This window comes from Helobdella robusta (genome assembly GCF_000326865.2).
Source record: "Helobdella robusta unplaced genomic scaffold HELROscaffold_7, whole genome shotgun sequence".
NCBI classification, from domain to species: Eukaryota; Metazoa; Annelida; class Clitellata; order Rhynchobdellida; family Glossiphoniidae; genus Helobdella; species Helobdella robusta.
In genome coordinates this window covers 4,057,015-4,078,364 of record NW_008705398.1, presented here as the reverse complement: position 1 = coordinate 4,078,364, position 21,350 = coordinate 4,057,015, and the positions used below count along the sequence as shown (strand labels likewise).

Sequence of the window (21,350 nt, the reverse complement as noted above, 5' to 3'; positions counted from 1 at the left end):
AAACAGATCAAAGAACAGTCCGAACGACAGTCCGAACGACAGACAGAAGAGTTAAAACAACAGATCAAGGAACAGTCCGAACGACAGACAGAGGAGTTAAAACAGATCAAGGACCAGCTAAAACACGTAAAATTGGAAGTGGCAGAACAGATTGAAGAACAGTCAACAAGAATAGAAATGATCGAACAGAAACTTGATCGTCAGACCGTTGAGGTCTGTCACACAATTTGTCTATCACAAGATAGACAAATTGAAGCGAGAATTGGAGCAATCCAAAAAAATGGCCATGCCGTTAGATCACGCATCTGGAAGAACTTTGAAGGTACCAGCATTTGACGGAGAGATGTCCTGGAACGTTTATAAAACCCAGTTCGAAGCAGCGGCAACTAGTAACTGTTGGAACGGAAAAGAACAAGCAACAGCACTGATACTGGCCCTGCGAGGTTCAGCAGCAGAGGTTCTTCAGACGATTCCGGCGGAGAACCACTTCAACTATGAAGTTCTGGTTAGCACGTTGGATGAACACATGAAGCAGATTTATCGGTCTCAACTTAGAAACAGAACGCAACGATCTGGTGAATCCATTCAGCAGCTGGCACAAGATATCGAATGGTTGACATTGCTGTCGTATCCAACATCAGACCCCGAGCACAGAGACGAAACTGCCCTGGATACGTTTATCAAAGCCCTTCGTGATTCGGAACTCAAGCAATCCCTTCTCTTGTCAGATAAACAAAAACTCAAGGATGCCGTTGCGCACAGTCTCACTTTTGAATCGGCAAAGCAAGCATCAAAAAGTGACGTACGTCTACGCCAAGTACATGAAGAATGCTCTTGCCAGAAGGTGATTGTGAAACGCGAACCCCAACAGCATGGTGTACCCCAATGCTGGATTTGTGGCAAAAAAGGCCATCTACGTCGTGATTGTAAACACCGCCTAAAAGATAACTACTGCCGAAATTGCGCGACAAGATGGCGCAAAAGAAGAGAAGATGATCCCGTATTACGATCGGCCCCTTCGTTAGAAGGGGCGGAAAACTAATAAGAGCCAACTTTGTGGGGCAGAGGTTGGCTAGTAGAATTGACGCCCCCAGTACCGTAATTAACGTTTCCAGACTACATCGAAATCGAAACGACTTATGGCTGAACGGAAAAGTTGATCAACGAGAATGCGTAATTACAGTCGACACCGGAGCAACAAAATCGATTTTAAGATTTGATTTGGTACCCAATCTGAAGAAAGAGACTTCTAACAAATACATCCTTCGAACAGCTACCGGAGGAACAGCACCAGTCTATGGAAAGATTCTCCGTACTGTTCAGCTAGGCGACTTGTTATTCGAAGGTTCATTCTTAGTCGCGGATATCATCGACGAATGCATAATAGGTGTCGACTTTCTGACAAAATATGGGTTCAAAATTGACTTAGAAAAACGCATTCTTAGATGGAGAAATACAGAAGTGATAATGGGGGATAGCGACGAAAAATGCATTCGAGTAACAGTCGATTGTGACATGGAACTACCTCAATCATCTGAAAACATCGTATGGGGCAAGTTGAATTGCGATCCTGGGGGCCACCAGTTCTATTTGATGGAGCCAACCTCAACGACAAATGTACAGAACGCGGTCATTGGAAAATGCCTTGTAGAAGCGAACAAAAATGGTCTTATTCCTGTCAGAATAATGAATACCGCTAAACACACTATTAAAATTAAAAAAGGCGAGGAAATAGGTAATTGCCAATCAATAAATTTGGTGAAATCGTTAGATGTGGAGCAACAGGAAAAGGTTCTACCAACTGACAAAGACAGACCCAAAGAACTTACCAAAAATCTACTGGATGAGCTTAATTTGTATCAAGAAGACCGTCTAAAAGCCGAGGCGTTGATTGCTGATTTTGCAGACGTGTTTTCAACCGGTGACAATGACCAAGGTAAAACAGCTCTGGTAACTCACCGAATTGATACTCAGGATTCGAAACCGATCCGACAAGTACCACGACGTCTTCCTCTAGCAAAACAAACAGAAGTAAACGAAATGATAACGACAATGCAGAATCAAGGCGTCATCGAACCGTCATCAAGTCCCTGGATTTCGCCAGTTGTTTTGGTAAAGAAGAAGGACGGCACTACCCGTTTTTGCGTTGATTATAGGAAGTTAAATGATGTGACTAAAAAGGACAGCTATCCGTTACCGAGGATTGATGACATCATGGACACCCTATCTGGCTCAAGTTGGTTCTCTACGCTTGATTTGAAAAGCGGATACTGGCAAGTAGAAATCGACAAGAACGATCGCGAAAAGACAGCGTTTTCTATCGGATCGGGGTTGTGGCAATTCACCGTCATGCCATTTGGATTGTGCAATGCTCCAGCTACATTCGAGCGACTGATGGAATGTGTATTGCAAGGTCTTAACTGAAAAACCTGTCTTGTCTATTTAGACGACATAATTGTTCTAGGAAGAACATTTGATCAACACGTCGAAAACTTACGGGAGATCTTCACAAGACTTCAGATTTAAAGCTGAACGTTAAAAAGTGCAGGTTATTTTCTAAAGAAGTTAACTATTTGGGACATGTGGTATCTTCAGATGGAGTTCGAACCGATCCCAGCAAGATAGAAATTGTGAAAGACTGGCCAACTCCAAAGGATAAAAATGAATTGCGCAGTTTTCTGGGATTGGCAACGTACTATCGACGTTTTGTAAAGGATTTTGCAAAAGTTGCCAGACCTCTCCACCAACTTACCGAGAAGGACCGAGTTTTCAACTGGAATACCCTATGCGACTCAGCATTTGAAAAGTTAAAAGTTGAACTATGTGATGCTCCTTTGCTAGCATATCCAGTTCGTGGCAAGACGTTCGTGTTAGATACTGATGCAAGTAACAACGGAATCGGAGCCGTTTTGTCACAGCATATAGACGGAGAAGAAAAGGTGCTAGCGTATTATAGCAGAGGATTCACAAAACCCGAACGAAACTATTGTGTGACCAGGAAGGAGTTACTAGCAATAGTCAATGCAACAAAACACTTCCACAAGTACCTTTATGGACAGAAATTTCTTCTCCGAACTGATCATGCAGCGTTAAGATGGCTCCTCAACTTCAAGGATCTTGAAGGACAGATGGCCCGATGGTTGGAGCGTTTACAAATGTACGACTTCGAGATCGTGCACCGCAAAGGAACAACTCATAGTAATGCTGATGCTCTCTCACGTCGACCATGTTTACCAGGATGCAAATACTGCTGTCGTCACGAGGAGAAGATACAATTGGAAGACATAAGAGCAACAACAATATCAGCGGATGACGGTTGGACACCGACGGATCTTGCTGATGCACAGTTTGCGGATGAGGACCTACAACATCTAATCACATGGAAGAAGGAGGGCAAGCGACCGGACTGGCAAAGCATCTCAGAATATAGTGCCGTGTTAAAGGGTTATTGGGCTCAGTGGGACTCTTTGTATTTGGAAGGGGATTTGCTGAAACGAAAATGGGAATCAGCTGATGGATCAAAACACCGCATGCAAGTTGTAATATCAAGAAATAGAACGACCGAAATCCTTGATGAAATGCATGGCGGCCCTTCTGGGGGACATTTAGGAGTGAACAAGACCCTTGAGAAAATACGAGAAGGATTTTACTGGCTTCACGTTAGAGAAGATGTAGAGAGCTGGTGTCGAAAATGTAACACATGCGCTTCAGTCAAAGGACCCAAAAGAAGGCTAAAAGGAGCAATGCAAATCTACAATGTTGGTGTCCCCTTTGAACGGATTGCTATAGATATTGCTGGACCCTTTCCGGTATCAGATTATGGAAACCGTTACATTCTGTTTGTAGCGGACTATTTCAGCAAATGGCCTGAGGTGTTTCCAATACCCAACCAAGAAGCATGTACCGTCGCTGAGGAAATTGTACTCAATTGGATTAGTCGATATGGTGTCCCATTGGAACTCCACTCAGATCAAGGTCGAAATTTTGAGTCACAACTGTTTGGTGAAATGTGCAAGCTGCTAGGTATAAACAAAACTCGAACGACACCTCTTCACCCACAGTCTGACGGTATGGTGGAACGATTCAACCAAACCCTGATTGAACATCTGGCTAAAGTAGTCGACGAAAATCAACGGGATTGGGATCGTCATATACCATTGTTTCTTATGGCATACCGGAGTGCTATCCACACAACTACTGGAGAAACGCCATCAAGAGTTCTGTTTGGGATTACCTTAAGAACTCCAGCTGATGTGAAATATGGCGTACCACCTGAACCACACCAACCATTAACAGAATACGTGGATAATCTTCGACAGCGATTAAACCATATCCACCGTTACGTACGCCTTAAAATTATGAAAAACACGGAGGCGGCCAAAACCAGATACGACTTGAAAGGAAGCAGTGGCGGTTTTGCTGTCGACGAGTTAGTTTGGCTGTACAACCCACAGCGGAAGAAAGGACGTTTTCCAAATCTCCAGCGAGGGTGGGAAGGACCTTATCAAGTCATCACCCGCTTGAATGACGTCGTCTACCGTATTCAGGAATATCGGAAGTCGAGAGCAAGAATGAAGATCGTTCATTTGGATAGACTGGCTCCGTACCATGCGGACACCGGAACGAAAGCTGTTCGGGACGAACAGAACTAAGAAGGGGGTAATGTTATAACCGTGCTACCGAACGCACTAGATTCTAGCGTATTCTAGAATGTTCTAGTGACTGGAACGTTCTAGAGTATGCTGGAATCGGACCATCGGGAAGAATCTAGAAACGACGCTTGCGAAGAGTATATAAGCGCACGTCGCAAGATATTTGTGATTAGTGATATTCGTGATTAGTGATATTCGTGATCAGTGATATTCGTGATTAGTGATATTCGTGATTAGTGATATTTGTGATTAGTGATATTCGTGATTAGTGAAATTCGTGATTTTGTGAATAGCGATTCGGTGAATTATTTAAAGCGATATTTGATTTGTTTGTTGACGTTGTCATAGCGATAGATTTTGAAAGATTTAAAAGTTAATTGTTGCGTTAGTGCGAATTTACTGGAAATAAACGATTAGTTGATTTCTTCTGTAAATAAAGTTTAATAACTAATAATAGTTGATTTCTTCTGTAAATAAAGTTTAATAACTGTTTGGAGTATTTTATTCAATCGAAGATTTGAACCCGTCGCATCGTAAACCGGTTACGACAGCGAGTATTATAACAATATATATATATTATGTAGTTATATGATCCGTCATATACAATTATATAGTATTACACGTACACAAGTTCTTTAACACAAAGATCAGCTTATAATTTATGCATAACCCATGTTATAGCATAAAAAAATTGTCCAGCTCACCTCACGATTAGTGATGTTGTTGTTATGTGTCATGTATGCTTAGCCTTTAACTTATCGGAATAAAATTAATTGATTTGAAAAAAAGCCGGATTTTGGCCGGGGCCGAACTCCGGTGCATCTCTAATTCAAATTTTAGCAATTTATTTTCCATCAACCATTAAGAAAATTTTTTTAATTTATTTAGAATAAACAAAACTGACCAACCTAACCAAATGAACATTTGTTACTCTTCCAGTTGGAATTTTATTTTCATCAACTTCATGTTTGTTCTTGCCATTTAAATAACTTTCATTGCTGAAATCTAAAATTTCAATGTCTCCAGTAAAAATTCTTCCTTTTTCAGCTTCCACCCAGCTTATTTTTTTGCTGTAGATATCAACTGTGATATCACTGATGCAATATTTTTGTTCCATCAACTCTGACTTATATGTTTCTAATGAATTGACGCAATGCCATCCCGACAAATCGCATGAAATCAATTTGTTGTCAACGTGGAAATTTAAATTTTCCACGCATCGAGAGTAAAAAAGTCTCCTGTATTTCAGAAAAAACAAAGTTAGATCGTCACAACAAACCACAATCAATATAAAATTGAACAAAAAGTTATCACATCAAATTTAAAAAGAAGTCAATGTAAACAAATTATGTTTTCTTAGCATTGCGTATACTTTGCTGTTAAATATGTTGCTATATGATTTTTGGTCAAAAATCAAGTTGAAATAATTTGACAAACAGTAATTATGAAATTATTATATCAAGAAAATATGAACGGCCTAGATCTATTGAAAAGAAATTACAAGCGTAATTTATTATTCCATCTTTAAAATATCTAAGAAGGTGCCTACATAAATTTTTGTCAATGAATGTGTCTTTCAAGGTGTGAACATCCAACGATAAATGCAAACATCAGTAGCATGGCACAAAAACTACAAATGTTTAAGATTCAACATCTACATTACTTTTAAAAACAGAAATTCTATTTTTAGTTTTGTTAATTTTAAAAAATATTTAAAAGAACAATAAATTGTAAACAAAATTGTTTCTGTCCAACTTTCGTTAAAAATATGATTAAATGAATTGATGATAGTGAATTGAATCATTCTAGCTAAGGATGAAGTTTTACACAGGATGTCCGATATATGTTAATTGATATATATTATATATAGTCCCTTTATTAGTTACTTCCATGAATATCTCGTTTTCGTACCTATTTATTATATTATTTCAAATTTTAAATTAAATTTATTGTATTACATCATTTTTTTCATTTTATTCATTGTACTATTTTAACTGTTATTATTATTTTCCCAGTTATTTAAAAATATATGAATTTTCTGGAAATTGGCGATTACCAAAAAATTTTAGTAAGGAAAATTGAAAAGACAAACTAAATCCCAAATAATTGCAAAAATTATTCATTCTGTTAAATCATCTGGTGTTTCGACTTTGTTATCAGACGATAGACAATCACCAACCGCTGCGTTTGAATCATTTCCTGAAATCACTGAAATCTCGTGAAGATTATACTTGATTCTCCGTCTAAAACGTGTTCACTTGATATCATGCTAACACACATTTTTTAAAAGTATCTAAAATACTTCATAAGTTTTTTTAACAAGTTTCATAAATCTTTGCTTGCGGAAACGCATAGTTCCAGACTATTTCAAGCATGCCACAGTTATTCCGATTCTAAAAAAAAGTCGGTTGTGATGATGGGGAGACCAATTTTTAATTTGCCATTTGTCTCAAAAGTAATAGAGCGTGTTGTCATGAAGTTTCTACTAAACCACTCGACTAATAATAATCTTATGCCAAAATATCAGTCTGGATATCGTCAGTTCCATTCCACTGAAACAGCTTTGTTGTATGTTTTATTAAGTTTGTTTGCTGCAACTGAAGTTCAAAACATATCGGTAATATCATTCTTTGATATGCCATCAGCATTCGATTGTGTGGATCATGAAATACTTTTAAAGAGATTGCAGTGCAGTTATGGTGTTCTTGGAGTTGCCCATAACTGGTTCAGGTCATATCTTAAGAATCGTACACAACTGGTTGCATTTAAAAACACAGTGTCAAATGTATTATTGGTCTCATCGAGGTTGCCTCAAGGATCTGTACTGGACCCATCCTGTTTCTGCTTTATACATCGTATATAATAAAAATAATTAGTTCCCAAGGATTCGTTTGTCATGCTTTTGCGGATGACATCCAGGTGCTGATCACCAGTTTTCCAGATTCATTTGCAGACGAAGTGAACAGATTCAGCAGATGTATGTCAGATGTTGGCCGTTGAATGTCAGATAATTCATTAAAGTTAAATCAATGTAAGACTCAGTTCCTCCCGGTTGGGACATGGCAACAGTTATCAAGGATGAATATCACTTCAATCAAAGTAGGAGATGTAAATATATCTTTCAGTAAAACAGCTTCTAATTTGGGGATGTTGCTGGATGATAGACTGTTTATGAAAGACCACATCAAGATGATTTCAGTTTCCAGCATTGCTCAGCTAAGAAATTTATACCGAGTTAGACATTTGTTAGATAGATCAGCATTGGAAAATCTGGTCCATTCGTTTGTATCATCACGGCTGGACTACTGCAACAGTCTGTTTTATAACTTGCCTTATAGATCAATGCCATTCTTCAGTCGGTTCAAAATTGGGCTGCAAAACTTTTAACTGAAAAATTAAAATTTGATCATGTAACGCCAATATTGAATGAACTTCACTGGTTAAAGATTGAGAAAAGAATAATTTTTAAAATTGCAGTGACTGTGTTAAATTCATGAATGGAATGTCACCGGCTTACATCTCAGATAAATTTTCCACGAAGGCATCCGCATTATGTTTTCATCTGAGATCAGATAATATGAATCTTTTGGCGGTTCCAGCTAAGCATCTACGAATAAGTGCAAGAGATATTGCGGTTGCGAGTCCGACGGTTTGAAATGACCTAGAAGACCTAGAATTAATTTTGTGACATTTAAAAAAAAATTAAAAACATATTTATTTTCTGTTGATAAACATTAAATTTGAATATTTTAATTTACGTTGATTGCGCACAGATATTTTGTTTGTTTCACTTTTTGATGGCGCCTTTGAAGTATTTAATTTGCGCTTTATAAATATTTCTAAATTAATAAATAAAATAAATCAATATATAAGTAATTAGCCCAAACAAAGAAATCATATCAATTTTTGATTGTGAAAGTGAATGATGGTATGTCAAGATATTGTGAGGTAAAAAGTGGAGTTCCACAGGGTAATGTGCTTGGGCCAATTTGTTTTTAATGTATGTTAATGATTTATTTGATTTGTTTCAGGATGTAAATGGTGTTGCGATGTATATGTATGCAGATGATGCAAAGTTGTTTAAAATTAAGAACTCAGACAGGGATAGTGTGGTTTTACAGAGGGGATTGAATGATTTGAATGAGTGGTGTGTGCAGAATGATGTGAAATTGAAAAAAAAATGTGTTGTGATGAAGTTTGGTTGTTCTGTATCAGATAATAATTATGATTATAAAATAAGCTCGCACCCATTACTTTTTGTTGATAAAATTAAAGACTTGAGTGTTATTTTTGATACATCTTTGAAATTTATTGAACATATACATTGCAATGATAAGAAGGCATTTTCATTGTTGGGTTTAATAAACAGAAATTTTAAAGACATTGATAAAATGTTTTTACATTATTATATAAATCCTTAGTTAGATCTCAGCTGGAGTACGCAGCAAGTGTTTGGTCACCATGGAACGTGAAACAGAAGCGATCGAAAAGGTTCAGAAAAGGGCAACAAAAATGATAAAAGACTGTGAGGGAATGAAATATGAGAACCGATTAAGATTTTTACAACTGCCAACACTAAAATACAGACGAATAAGAGGTGATTAGATAACGATGTTTAACATGTTGAATGAAAAGGACCAACGAAGCTTGCCGAAAATATTGAGAGCCACCAGATAACAGCATTGACATTCCATACGAACTTAAGAAAAAATTATTTTAATAGAACTATTAATATTTGGAATAATTTGAATGATGATGTTGTTAATTGCAGTGATTTGAATGAGTTTAAAAAAAAGTTGGATGATTTTTTTATGAATGCTAAATTTAAATACGATTGGAGAGCGGAGTTGAAGGATGACTATTCGTGAATGCTGTTTATAGATTTTGGATGATGGTATAAATGTTTGTTTTGACACTATTTTCTTTAAGAGAGGACGATATATAGAATGGTTGAAATTGGAATTTTTTTGAAGAAATGTTTGCATACATATATATAAAGAATAGGTAGTTGAATTAATAATAAAAGTTATTTTCTTATATTTTTGTTTATATTTTTGTTTATATTTTTTTTATGTTTGATCTTTATGTATGAACAGAACATATTAACATATATTCATGTACCTTGTTTATGTGTTAAAATTTTATAGTTAATTTTGTGTCGCGGGCATAGGGACATTTTGTCTTCGCCCATGTTTTTTCTCATAATATTAATAATAATAATAATAATAATAATAATAATAATTAATAAAGAAGATAGTAAAATTAATATATATAATCAATATATATAAGACTCAGAAATGCAATTATTGATGAAAATTCAAAAATTCAATTCAATTTTATTTCAACTAATCCAAAAAAAGAAATGATTCTGAAACCTAAACAGAAAACAAATTCTTGTATACTATAACATCGTCTGTCATAATTGTATAAAATGAGTAACTTATTTATATATATATAAATTACAATTTAAATAAAATACAATTTGTCAACTACAGACCAATTCCAATACTCCCTGTTTTCTCCAAGATTTTTGAAAAATTAATTTTTCTAAGGTTTTGGGATTATTTGAAAGAATTCAATGTAATTAATAAAAATCAATTTAGATTTGTCCCCAAAGCATCAACTGAACTGGCAATTGCTGAACTCTATGGTTTCTTAATTAAGGGCTTTGAATCCAAACAATTTACATTGGGCATTTTTGTGGATTTAAGGAAAGCTTTCGATGACATTGACCACGAAATTTTGCCATCCAAGCTGTCTGTATATGGATGTCGTGTTATCACACTAGCTTGGTTTAGGTCTTATTTAGCAGATCGTAAACAATATGTATCTATTGACAACGTGGAATCTTCATTAAGCAATATTCGTACTGGAGTCCCTCACGGGTCAATATTAGGCCCGTTGCTATTCATCCTGTTTATAAATGATATCTTTTCAGTTTCTAGCCATAGTAATTCTTTTTGCAGATGATACCAATATATTTTTGACAGACAGTAATCCTGTTAATTTGTTTCGTCTCATGAATGAGCAATTGGATAGATACTATGATTTTTTTAGAAATAATAAATTACTTTTAAATCTGAAAAAATCTTGTTACATTTTGTTTGGCCCTAAAATAAAAACCAACAATGTCATCATGTTTAAAACCTATCTATAAAAATTGGTGATGTAATCCTACCACGTACTCATGCAATAAAATTTTTGGGTATCATGTTACAGAGTGATTTGAAATGGTCGAAACATATTGAAATGAACCTAGCAAAATTATATAGAGTAAATGGAATAATATATAGAGCACGAAATAAACTAACGTTACCAGTTATGATAACATTGTACTATTCCCTCTTTTTTCCATATCTAACCTATGGGAATATTTTTTGGGGGAGCACGGCCAAATATTTAATTAACAAACTATCTGTTGCCCAAAAAAGTTCTTACGTACATGTTTTTCACTATCTAAATTAGACCACACCAAGCCAATATATACCTTGTACAAAATTCTTAATATAGAGCAACTAAATATCTATCAAACACTAATATTTTTCTACAAAGTTTTTATATGGAAAACTACCAACATTTCAATACATTTGAATTAATTACAACTAATAGTCGACATAATGGCAAGTTTAAATTATTGAAAAGTAGGACAGTAACTAATGACAGGCATTGGGCAGTCTGTGGTATAAAATTATGAAATGAGCTGCCTTTAGATGAAGTGAATATAGCCAATATAAGGTCATTCAAGTTTTCACTCAAGGAAATTGTTTTTAAAATGGTTTGATTAATTTTATTTTTTCACATTATACTGTGCTGTATGAATATCTGTTTATTTTATATATGGAAATCTTCGTAACAATTTTTATTAAGTTTATTTTATGTATTTCTGTTTGACTTAATTTGTGCAATTTTAGTTAAGGTGATCTGCACAAGCTCGCTTATTTGATCTCCTGGCTTTTGCTAAATAGAAGGATTAAAAAAAATATAGAAGGTCTATCCTTTCGAGGTTGATTGGTGATTGAATGCTGAAAACGAGACAATAAGAACATCACATGTTTGTTGGTGATTGAATGTTGAAAAAGAAAAATACTCTCATCGAAGGTTACACCGTTTTAATCATTTTAACGTTTAAAATCGCAGCATGTTCCGCCTTAGTTAGTTTCCTGTTTAGTTTTTCGATTTTTCTAACGGTTGATCGTAAATCATTCCCACGTTTCTTGAGTTCAAAACCAAAATTTTTATTTATTTTAAGCATCATAGAACAAAAAAACTTTTTTTGGTATTCTTATTGATACGTTGTGTACATGGCCAGATGCTCAAATGCAAGATAATTTTAAAAAAGAGAAATCATTTTTATCAATTATATATATATATATATATATATATATATATATTGTTATAATATATATACATATATGTGTGTGTGTGTTTGTGTATGTGATATGCATAGACAAGATATTAAACAGTATTTAGTAATAATTAATACTTATTTGATTTAAGTTGAAAACAACCTTCTGATCGCATCGACAGCTAAAGACTTGACAATTAATTTTGCTGTTTTTGTATCCCCTTTGGCATTATTATTGATAAGTGAAATCAATTTGATTTTTTTTTTGTAATTCAAGCTGCCAACCCAAATAGACTCCTATGAAAGGTAATAAAAATTACTTCCAACGTCCAACATTAATATATCGTCAGTTTTTAATAAAAAAAATAACAATAAATATATGTAACCTGATTTTGTACCCAATAAATATTTCTGTTCATATAATCCACTGAAACGCTGGTGCATCTACTTAAGTTTTCAAAAATGAAGTCTTTATGCCTTGGATGTGATATTATTCAAGTTTTCACAAGGTAAAAACATAATATAAAAAATATTTTGTTAAATATTATATATGCTGGCTTAGTATAAATTATTCACTGAAAAAAACAAAAATTATAAAACATGTATTTGAAGGAATAAAGCAAAAGTTTTTGAAGTCTTCCAACTTGTTTATCCGATAAATGTCAAAGTTAAATTTTATGTGGCGCAATTTGTCGGTTTAATAATAATGTAAACATTTTTATTAAGGGAAATCAACGACAAAGAATCGGTATAGTTATTGTTAAAAATAATTAGTTATATAATAAAAATCTAACTGCTCGTTGTCTATGACAACTGCAAATAGGTGGCATATTTAAAACGGTTATAAAGTGTTTCTGCGCAATAGTTAGTGTATGACGACTTAATAGCAGAAATAATTAATTTTAATAAAAGAATTCGGCCATAAAATTTTAAATGCCAATAAATTAAAATATTAAAAATGCTAATTGGAGTAATTTAAAATGTATTCAAAATAATTGAACAATTTTTAACATCGGGGTTTAGACATGAAATTAAATAATTAATTTATTTCGATTGTTTGAAGTTTTCAGATTGAATTAAATTTGTTTTGTGACCCAGGCTCTTTGCTAATTTTTAATTTCTGCTTCAATCCGTTAATGAAAATTCTCAATGCGGAGAAACATGCCAATTGTGGCTCGACAAAAGGTTAGAGATGACTCAGACATTATTTCCTACAGTTTTGACATTGCGCAAAAGTTAATAGATTTGCACTTTGAGTGGTATTGACATGTGTAACTCCTTTGGTATAAGGAAAAAAAAGGCAGTTTCTTCCAATGTCATAATGTCCAAAATGTTGAAATAAATGTCAAAAATATGGCTAACCCAAACGTTGAAATTGATAAAAGTTTTGTATTTTTAAACAAATTGTATGTGTATTTAGACAGATGAGTGAGACGACAAAAGAGCCAAAGATGCAATTAGATCTAAATTAATTAATCTCCTAGAAACCACCACTGCTCTAAACATTTCATCTCAACAAAAACTTTAAATTTTGAGGTGGTTCACCCCGACTCATGTACAATTTGAATTGCGCAATTGCAACTTCTCTTCAACTTTGGTATTGTCAAATCTGGATAGTTTAATTGTTAAGTGTCAAGTTATGGCTAGCTACGCCTCCTATTAGTGGCTGTATATCCGAAGTGCTCTCTTTCTCTCTACCGGCCAATTTTTGTGGGCACAACATCATCTCATTAAAAGACATGATGGAAAAAACAAGTGAAAAATAGAAATTGCCATAATTATTAACTCTTTCAAAATGTCTCCTATTGGTTTATATAAAAATGTTAACCTAACTAAGTTCAAAAAAACTAGTTAACGCTGTAACGTCATATATCATTTATTGTGACAGAAATTCTGTATAACTAGTTAAAATATACTTTTATTTTCGTACACCTCATAATAACCGAGAGCATGAAAGGCTCGTACATTACATTTTCATTTATTAGTTCTTTTATAATGATTTGATTTATTTAATTTTATTATTTTGAATAGTTTTTATTCATTTTGGATTTTTAAAATAAAAGAGTTTGCATTGCTATTACTATTATTATTTTTATTCTATTTAAAATTATCTTACTTGGTTAATGTTTCCATGTGAATGAGACCGATTACGTCATTTCCGTGTTCATCGGCGTAGGAAAGTTCATTGCCATTATTGTCATTGTTGATGTTGTAATCATTTATTTCGTAATGGATTAATTTATTTTTATTTGAATTATCGTTTTCTAGGCGATCGGAGAAAAAAACAGAAAATGTAATAGGGTCGAAGGACAAAGATGTTAACCAGTTGAACTCTAATTCCTCGCAAATTTCTGCTCTGTTATCCATTAACCGAGTCAATGTTTTTTTGCTTCCCAAATAAACGATGGGAGCATGAACATCAGCTGAAACAATTGACTAATTTTAAAAATTTAAATAAATTTATAAGACATGCTTTACATAGCATATGTTCAATAATTTAATCAAAGAAACAATATTTAGGATAGTTCAGATCCGTTTATAAATGTTATTAAGTAACATTTTAAGGCGCTACATTGTTGCTTTTATGTTGTCCAACCCTGTATTAACGAACAAATGTTTTTTTGAAAATAAATAATTATGAAAGAAAGATTTTTAAGATAGATGGCATTTCGTTTGAAATACAAATTTGAAATTTTGATATGAAATTTGATAAAGATGATGAAGTGCATTGTAAGCATTCATGACAGGATGTAAAAGTGCTTTAACTTATTTGGCTGCTACTTCTAAGAAACTCAAAAACTAACATACAACTTGCTCTCACTTATGCAGTTACGTAAGTAAGTTGCAAACCTTGCAAAACAAAAGTTAGATTGTAACCAAGTAAGGAACTATCGTAGTTAGATTGTAACCAAGTAAGAAATAACCCTGTGCTTTTAATAAAAATATGTGCAAAACAGACATTAACGATTAAACATAATTTTAATTATAATATTTTTATATGTTACGGGTTTTTCTTCTGTAAATTTCAATTATTTAAAAACTTATTCAAAAAATATTGATGCTATGATTTGAAACGGAGTTATTTTTATTTAAGCAAACACATTGCAGATAAAACAGAAATGCAATCTGTTTAGATGACTTATAAATTAATATAATTTCACAATTTTATATATTAAAAAATTACCTGTACAACTTCTTTTATCTTCCAATAACTTTCTTCCAGATCTGCATGTACATTCAAAATGATTTTCGTTGGATATTTTACAAATATCGCTACACACTGGAGTCAATTGACCATTATGTCGATAGAAACATGGAGAATCATCTAAATTAATAAAATCATTTCGCTATTTGTTAAAATATATCACTTGATATATCTTTAAATCAAATTTTAACGTTGATTAAGTAATTGAAAACACCAGTGAAGATAATCAAGACTTCACAACTTTTTAATTATTTGTTAATATGCTAATGACCTTTTATACATAAGTAATCGTATCGCAATAGAAATCCTTGAGGACACAAACAAGAACGTCTGCCCATCAAATTGATCACACATATGTCACTACATAACGGTTTTGTTGACGTACAAATGCTCTTAATGTTATCTGATTGATAATAAGTTTCAAATTTGACATATAGATTTTGTTATAGTAACTACTATTTCAATAATATATTTTTTTTTTAAAATGTGCGTTAAGTATTGATTTGAAAATGTAACTTAATTCAGTAAACCATCATCGGCAGAAATAAAATTTAAAATACCTTTATTAAGCCCATCGGCGGTAACCATGGTAAAATACTTAGTCCCATTTTCAAGTGAAATGTTTTTGACAGAAAAGTCGTCTGGCATGTAATAAAGTTTGTGATCTTCGTTGATCCATGTGAGTTGGTTGCGCATGTAAGAAATTGCGTGTGCACGTAAATCCTCTCTACAACATTTAATGTTAAATAAAGAATTTCTTTGATCGTCTAGTTGTTCAAAAAGTAAAATGCCGTGGTGATTTGAAAAGTTCAACATAAAAATATAAATTTACACAAGTAAAAAAACAGTCATCATCATTGATCTACCAACATTCAATTGTTGAAACCCAGTAGACTCAGATGTCAAATATTATATAACGAACTTAATGAGAATTTTTGTTGAATTGAAAGTGTTGAGAAGGGTATGCTGCAGGCATATTTTTGACAATAGGGAAACGATCATTACAACAGTAATCTATTGAAACGAATGCAAAAAGACAAAAAACTTAACACTGAACACGTTGGCAATGTTTATTCAAACTTCTCAAAGTTTGATGATATTTATAAATGCCAAGAATGTAACCTCCAATATTGTTTGTTTATTGAACAAATAAAATTGTTTGACTAACTTATAGCCACGCACGTGCCGTATTATTCCTGTCCAAATTTTGTTTACATCACCGCCGGCAGGCATCATTTTATCATCGTTATCGTCATTACTGTACTTATTATTTTCGTATGTTGAACTCTCAATTTTTCCACTAAATATTTTCCCACTGACATCTTCAATAAAGCTCATTTTTTCATTGTTAGTGTTAATAGCAATTCTACTGATACAATATCTTTTATTTAGATATACTTGGAATGATTCTAATGAATTCAAGCAGTTCATGCCCGACAAATCGCATGAGATTAATCCGTTTTGGGATGGTGAGAATGGGTCCATATTACATTGGGAATAAAACATTCGTCTGTTTGGTTTAAATATTTACAAAATGATTAATATTCAAATTAATGTAACAATCGTCAAGAGTTGTTACAAAAAACAGTAATACATATTATTTTTTAAAATTGAGTTATTAAATTAACGGCAATGAAGAACCTTTTGACTGGATCGACGACCAAAGAAGTCAAGGCCATTTTATATTTTTTCATCTTTATTGCAGATTTACTATTGTTCAAGGAGATGAGTTTAATTTTTTTTCCATTATTCAAATTTCCAATCCAGATGGAGTCCTAAAAATATTTTTTAAACAAATCAGTAACCAATTTTGAAAACGTATGGCGAAAGTTGAAAATTACGTTCATTATTATATTAAATTTGTTAATAAAATTTTGACCAACTTCATTTTCTATCCAATAAATGTTTCTGTTTATATAATCGACAGAAATGCTTGAGATGTTTTCCAAATTGTTGAAAATATAGATATTGTGACTAAAAAGGGATGAGATGTATTTTTGAACTTAGCTATTAGTTTTAGTATTAAGTCATCAGTATAAATTTAGTATTATATAAAGTTAACAATATAAAATAGCATGATGTGATAAGAAAAAAATGAATAATATTAAAGTACGCATTTTTTAGTTATAATGTTAAGAACAGTTTTCTTAACTTTTCAAAAAAACTCAAGTATCGAAAAAATTTGGTTTCATCAGGGTGTCGGTGTCAGATGAAAATTTGTCCGACTCCTCCTCCGACTTTTAGGCTGAAAATTTTTCCAACATAAATTTCCTGAAAAATTTTCAGACTTCCGTCTCCGGTATTTGACACCAAAATAATTTCTTAAAATGTTTAAAAAATACCACCATCAAAATCAGTTAGTACACTTTTTTGATGTTTTTCTTTATATTTTAATTTATATATTGAACAAAACTAAAAATCAACTTATTAAAACAATAATTTTGCAATTTCGTTCACTTATAAAAGATATGCAAATATTTTATTTTTCAAATTTCCCAAGAAAACCAAAAGGAAAAGTGCAGATTTACATTTACAGAAAAGATAATGTAAAGCTGCACTTTCAACGAATTTTAGATTTTATGAAGTGTTAAATATTGGGATTTCTTGTTGTACATTTATGTTTATAAATTTTCTAATGCATAATAAACTTTCACGCTGCGGCTACTTTCCAACGCGAGTTTGTAAAAAAAAAGTATTAGTGCTCTACCAACAACGCTTACATTTGGGAATTAATCTTGAAGTTGGTCTAATTGGCTTTACATAAATTTCCATGCTAATATCTCACTATGTCAAATTTAGAAGATATGAATGAATAGCGTACAAAATCGCCAAGATCATTCTTCTCATATTGAACTTATTTGTGAAATAAAGCACTTAGTTATGTTTAGATGCTGCATGTAACTTACACACAAATGATGATTTGAACAGTTCAGGTGGTTTAATGTTCGAACTTAAATTAAATATTAAATCTATTTGAATTTGTTTTAATCTACGCAGGATATTAATTGATGAAAAAATTACAAAACCATTAAACCTTAGAGATATCAAGAAAATAGAATCTGTTAAAAATGTGTATAAAACATTTAAACCACAAAATTGTTAAACCACAAATTAGTTATGCGTCGTATAGTTCCAAGCGAAAAATTATGATAGCCTACTGTGGATCATTTTTTATCCAATAACCATGCGGATGAAAGATAATATATAAAAAATATTTATGGCATTAAATTAAAATTTTTTTATAAATAATTAAAAACTTTGTCAAAAAAGTACAAAAATTTTTTAGATTTTTGATTCAGCCACAGCTTTTTTCTATATCTATACAAAAAATTGGTTGCTTAATGCGTTTTGTAACATCTATTAAAACTATTAAAAACGATATTGAAAAAACATGTTTAGAACATAAATAAAAATGAGTTTAAATTGTTAAAATTTATTTTGAAGATTTGTTTAAAAGTTCTGATTCCTGCATAAAATATACCACTCCAATCGATTCTGACTCCAACTCCAACACCCTGTTATTTTAATTCTTACTTAGTTAGTGTTTCAAGGTGAATAAGTCCAATGACTCCATTTTTTTCATCATCAGAGGCACGTGCCAAATGATCGGAGAAATAAAGTGAATTAGTGACAGGGTCATAAGATAATGAGGTCAGCCAGTTAAAATGAACGTTACTAATCTGTTCGGTGGGTTTTGATGTTCCACTAAACATCACTCTTGTTAAGACTCGGTTATCTGCCAGCAATATAGTTGCTGAGTTCACGTCAGCTGAGGTTTTATCAATTTATATACTGATCAATTATGAACGACATTTGCAAAAGTAATTCTATCAATGATAATAATGATAATAATAATTATTATTTATTTATAATTTTAATTATTGCTGTAGCAGAAAATACTCGTTTACATATGCTCTTTGATATATTAGTATCAAACAAAAAATATTGTACAAATTTATTTGAAGTTCATATAAACTACAAATGACGCATTAAAGTTATCAAAAAAGAATTATAGATTTTTTAATGATTCACTTGTTCAACAATATACACAAATTTCATAATTTTTGTATGTTTGAATCAACTACAAATAACAATAAATAAATGAACGAATTTTGTTTTAAAGACAACTGACTAAATTAATATAATCTAACTTGAAAAATTTAATACATTTTTTTTATATGTTTTTAAATAATTTATAAAGGTTTGACTTTATTATATTTTTAGACAAAAATAAGAAAAAAACATTTTTTTCTTGTGCTATGGCAGGACCGGATTAAGCCATCAGCGGCCGCAGAATAAAATTTCAAAGCTTGACTCACATTTAAAAAAATTTATTACTGAAACAAATTTTTCTTATTTAATGACAACAAACTTTTTTTATTATTTATTATTTAGTGGTAGGTGCAAAAATGTAATTCCCGGTGTCAAGACAGGTAATGGTAACCAGACCCATTAGAAGTTTTGGATTTTTTGTTCATCGGTTTTAGAAAACTCACGTCTAATATGCTATAATTGATGCATTCTACGGTAGCTGAATATTAGCGATTGATTTGATATAAAGATGCGTAGCATGACATGCAGGGTATCAATACCACTGCGGTAAAAAATAAAATGTTATGTCGATTAATTCATTTTGTTTTTTTTTAAATTAATGAAATCTATCTAACACAAAACTTAATATTTCTAAGACGATGCTAATAAAAGTTAAAAAATAATGATAACCTTGAAGATCCTATCCATAAACTTACTGGTGAATACTCACCGGACTATCAATATGGAAACATAAAGACCCCTAAAAAAAATAATCCCCTCCGTCCAATTATCAGCTAGATCCCAACTGTCACTTAATCTATTGCCAAATATCTGAACAAAATATTGTCACTATACGCTTCAAATGATTAAAATCTACAGACATCTAGAGAATTTTTTAATATAATTAGCGACAACAATCCTACCAAACAAATAGCCTCACTTGACGCAGTATCCCTATTCACAAATATACCCGTTCTATTTTTTATACTCTTAATAAATTTAAAATAATTTTTTTACAGAATATGAAAACAATAAGACCTTACCAGTTTTGGATGCGCTTATCATTCGAGATGGAAACTGCTTCACTATGTGAAAGAGACGAATATCTAAATAAATAACTGAGTGCACTGAACAATATAAACGCAGCCTAATAAAAGCTTTTGTAAATAGAGCATTCACACACTCTACTTCACTGAGCGACAACGAAACAGAATTAATTAGAATCACCAAAGTTCAAGTCAAGAACAACTAAAAAACAGCTACCAGCCATCAACCGTAAACTACAACTTTTCAAGAACAACAACAAACAAAGCGGGGATATAATTTTCTACTACCGAAAATTACATGTCATCTGCATTTAAAACAGACGAATCTGTTCTAAAGAAAATTATATTCAAAAACGTGAAGCTTAGAAATATAGATGATAAATTTAAATCTGAAAATTCATTAACAAAATGCAAAAAACGGCAAACCTAACAATAAAATAAAAAATAATTGCACGCTTCACCAAAATTTAACTCTGAAAAGAAGTTATCTTAATATATAAGTTTAAATGCCCTTTTGACGGATGCACTCGTCAGCAACACTCATATATTAGTTTGACAACTAAATACCTATCACGTCGCCTTACAATGCAAAAAAGAAGGAGCCATTACAACTCATCTAGAATGATTCCCTCACAAGAAATATCTAGTAATAAACAATACTAGTATAATATACAGTAACAAGCACCACACCCAACTAAGAATTGACGCATTGATCTTCATTGACCAAAGACAACCGCAAATTAACAAGCTGCAAAGAATGGAACATTATTAACAACCATAAGAATGTTATTGAAAAATTCTACAAAAAGAATGAACAGGACAAAGATATAAAAAATGGGCAGAACAAAGAAGAATAAAACCACTTTGTACACAGAGAGAATTGTAAAACTTATTTTATACTTCCATATTAATATTACCATTTCTATCACTATTTATACTTTTTTTTCTATATTTTCATTAACCCAGCCTTGTAGTTGGCAACAACTACATGCCGGTCCCAAGCCCGGATAAATTGGGGGGGGGTGAGGAAAGAAATAGCAAACTACCTCACTATTTTACTGAAATCCATT

The 21,350-nt window shown here is 32.4% G+C and overlaps 1 protein-coding gene across 1 annotated transcript; it reads right to left on the bottom strand.

The window, feature by feature from the left end:
- Positions 1-14,109: 14,109 nt before the first annotated feature.
- Positions 14,110-18,915, bottom strand: HELRODRAFT_165064 (hypothetical protein; the record flags this gene model as incomplete). The annotated part of the gene is made up of 8 exons (XM_009030963.1): positions 14,110-14,420; positions 15,182-15,322; positions 15,474-15,605; positions 15,763-15,929; positions 16,371-16,712; positions 16,844-16,977; positions 17,086-17,176; positions 18,737-18,915. The coding sequence occupies 8 exons, from the start codon at positions 18,913-18,915 to the stop codon at positions 14,110-14,112; spliced, it is 1,497 nt and encodes a 498-aa protein (XP_009029211.1).
- Between the last annotated feature and the right edge of the window lie 2,435 nt (positions 18,916-21,350).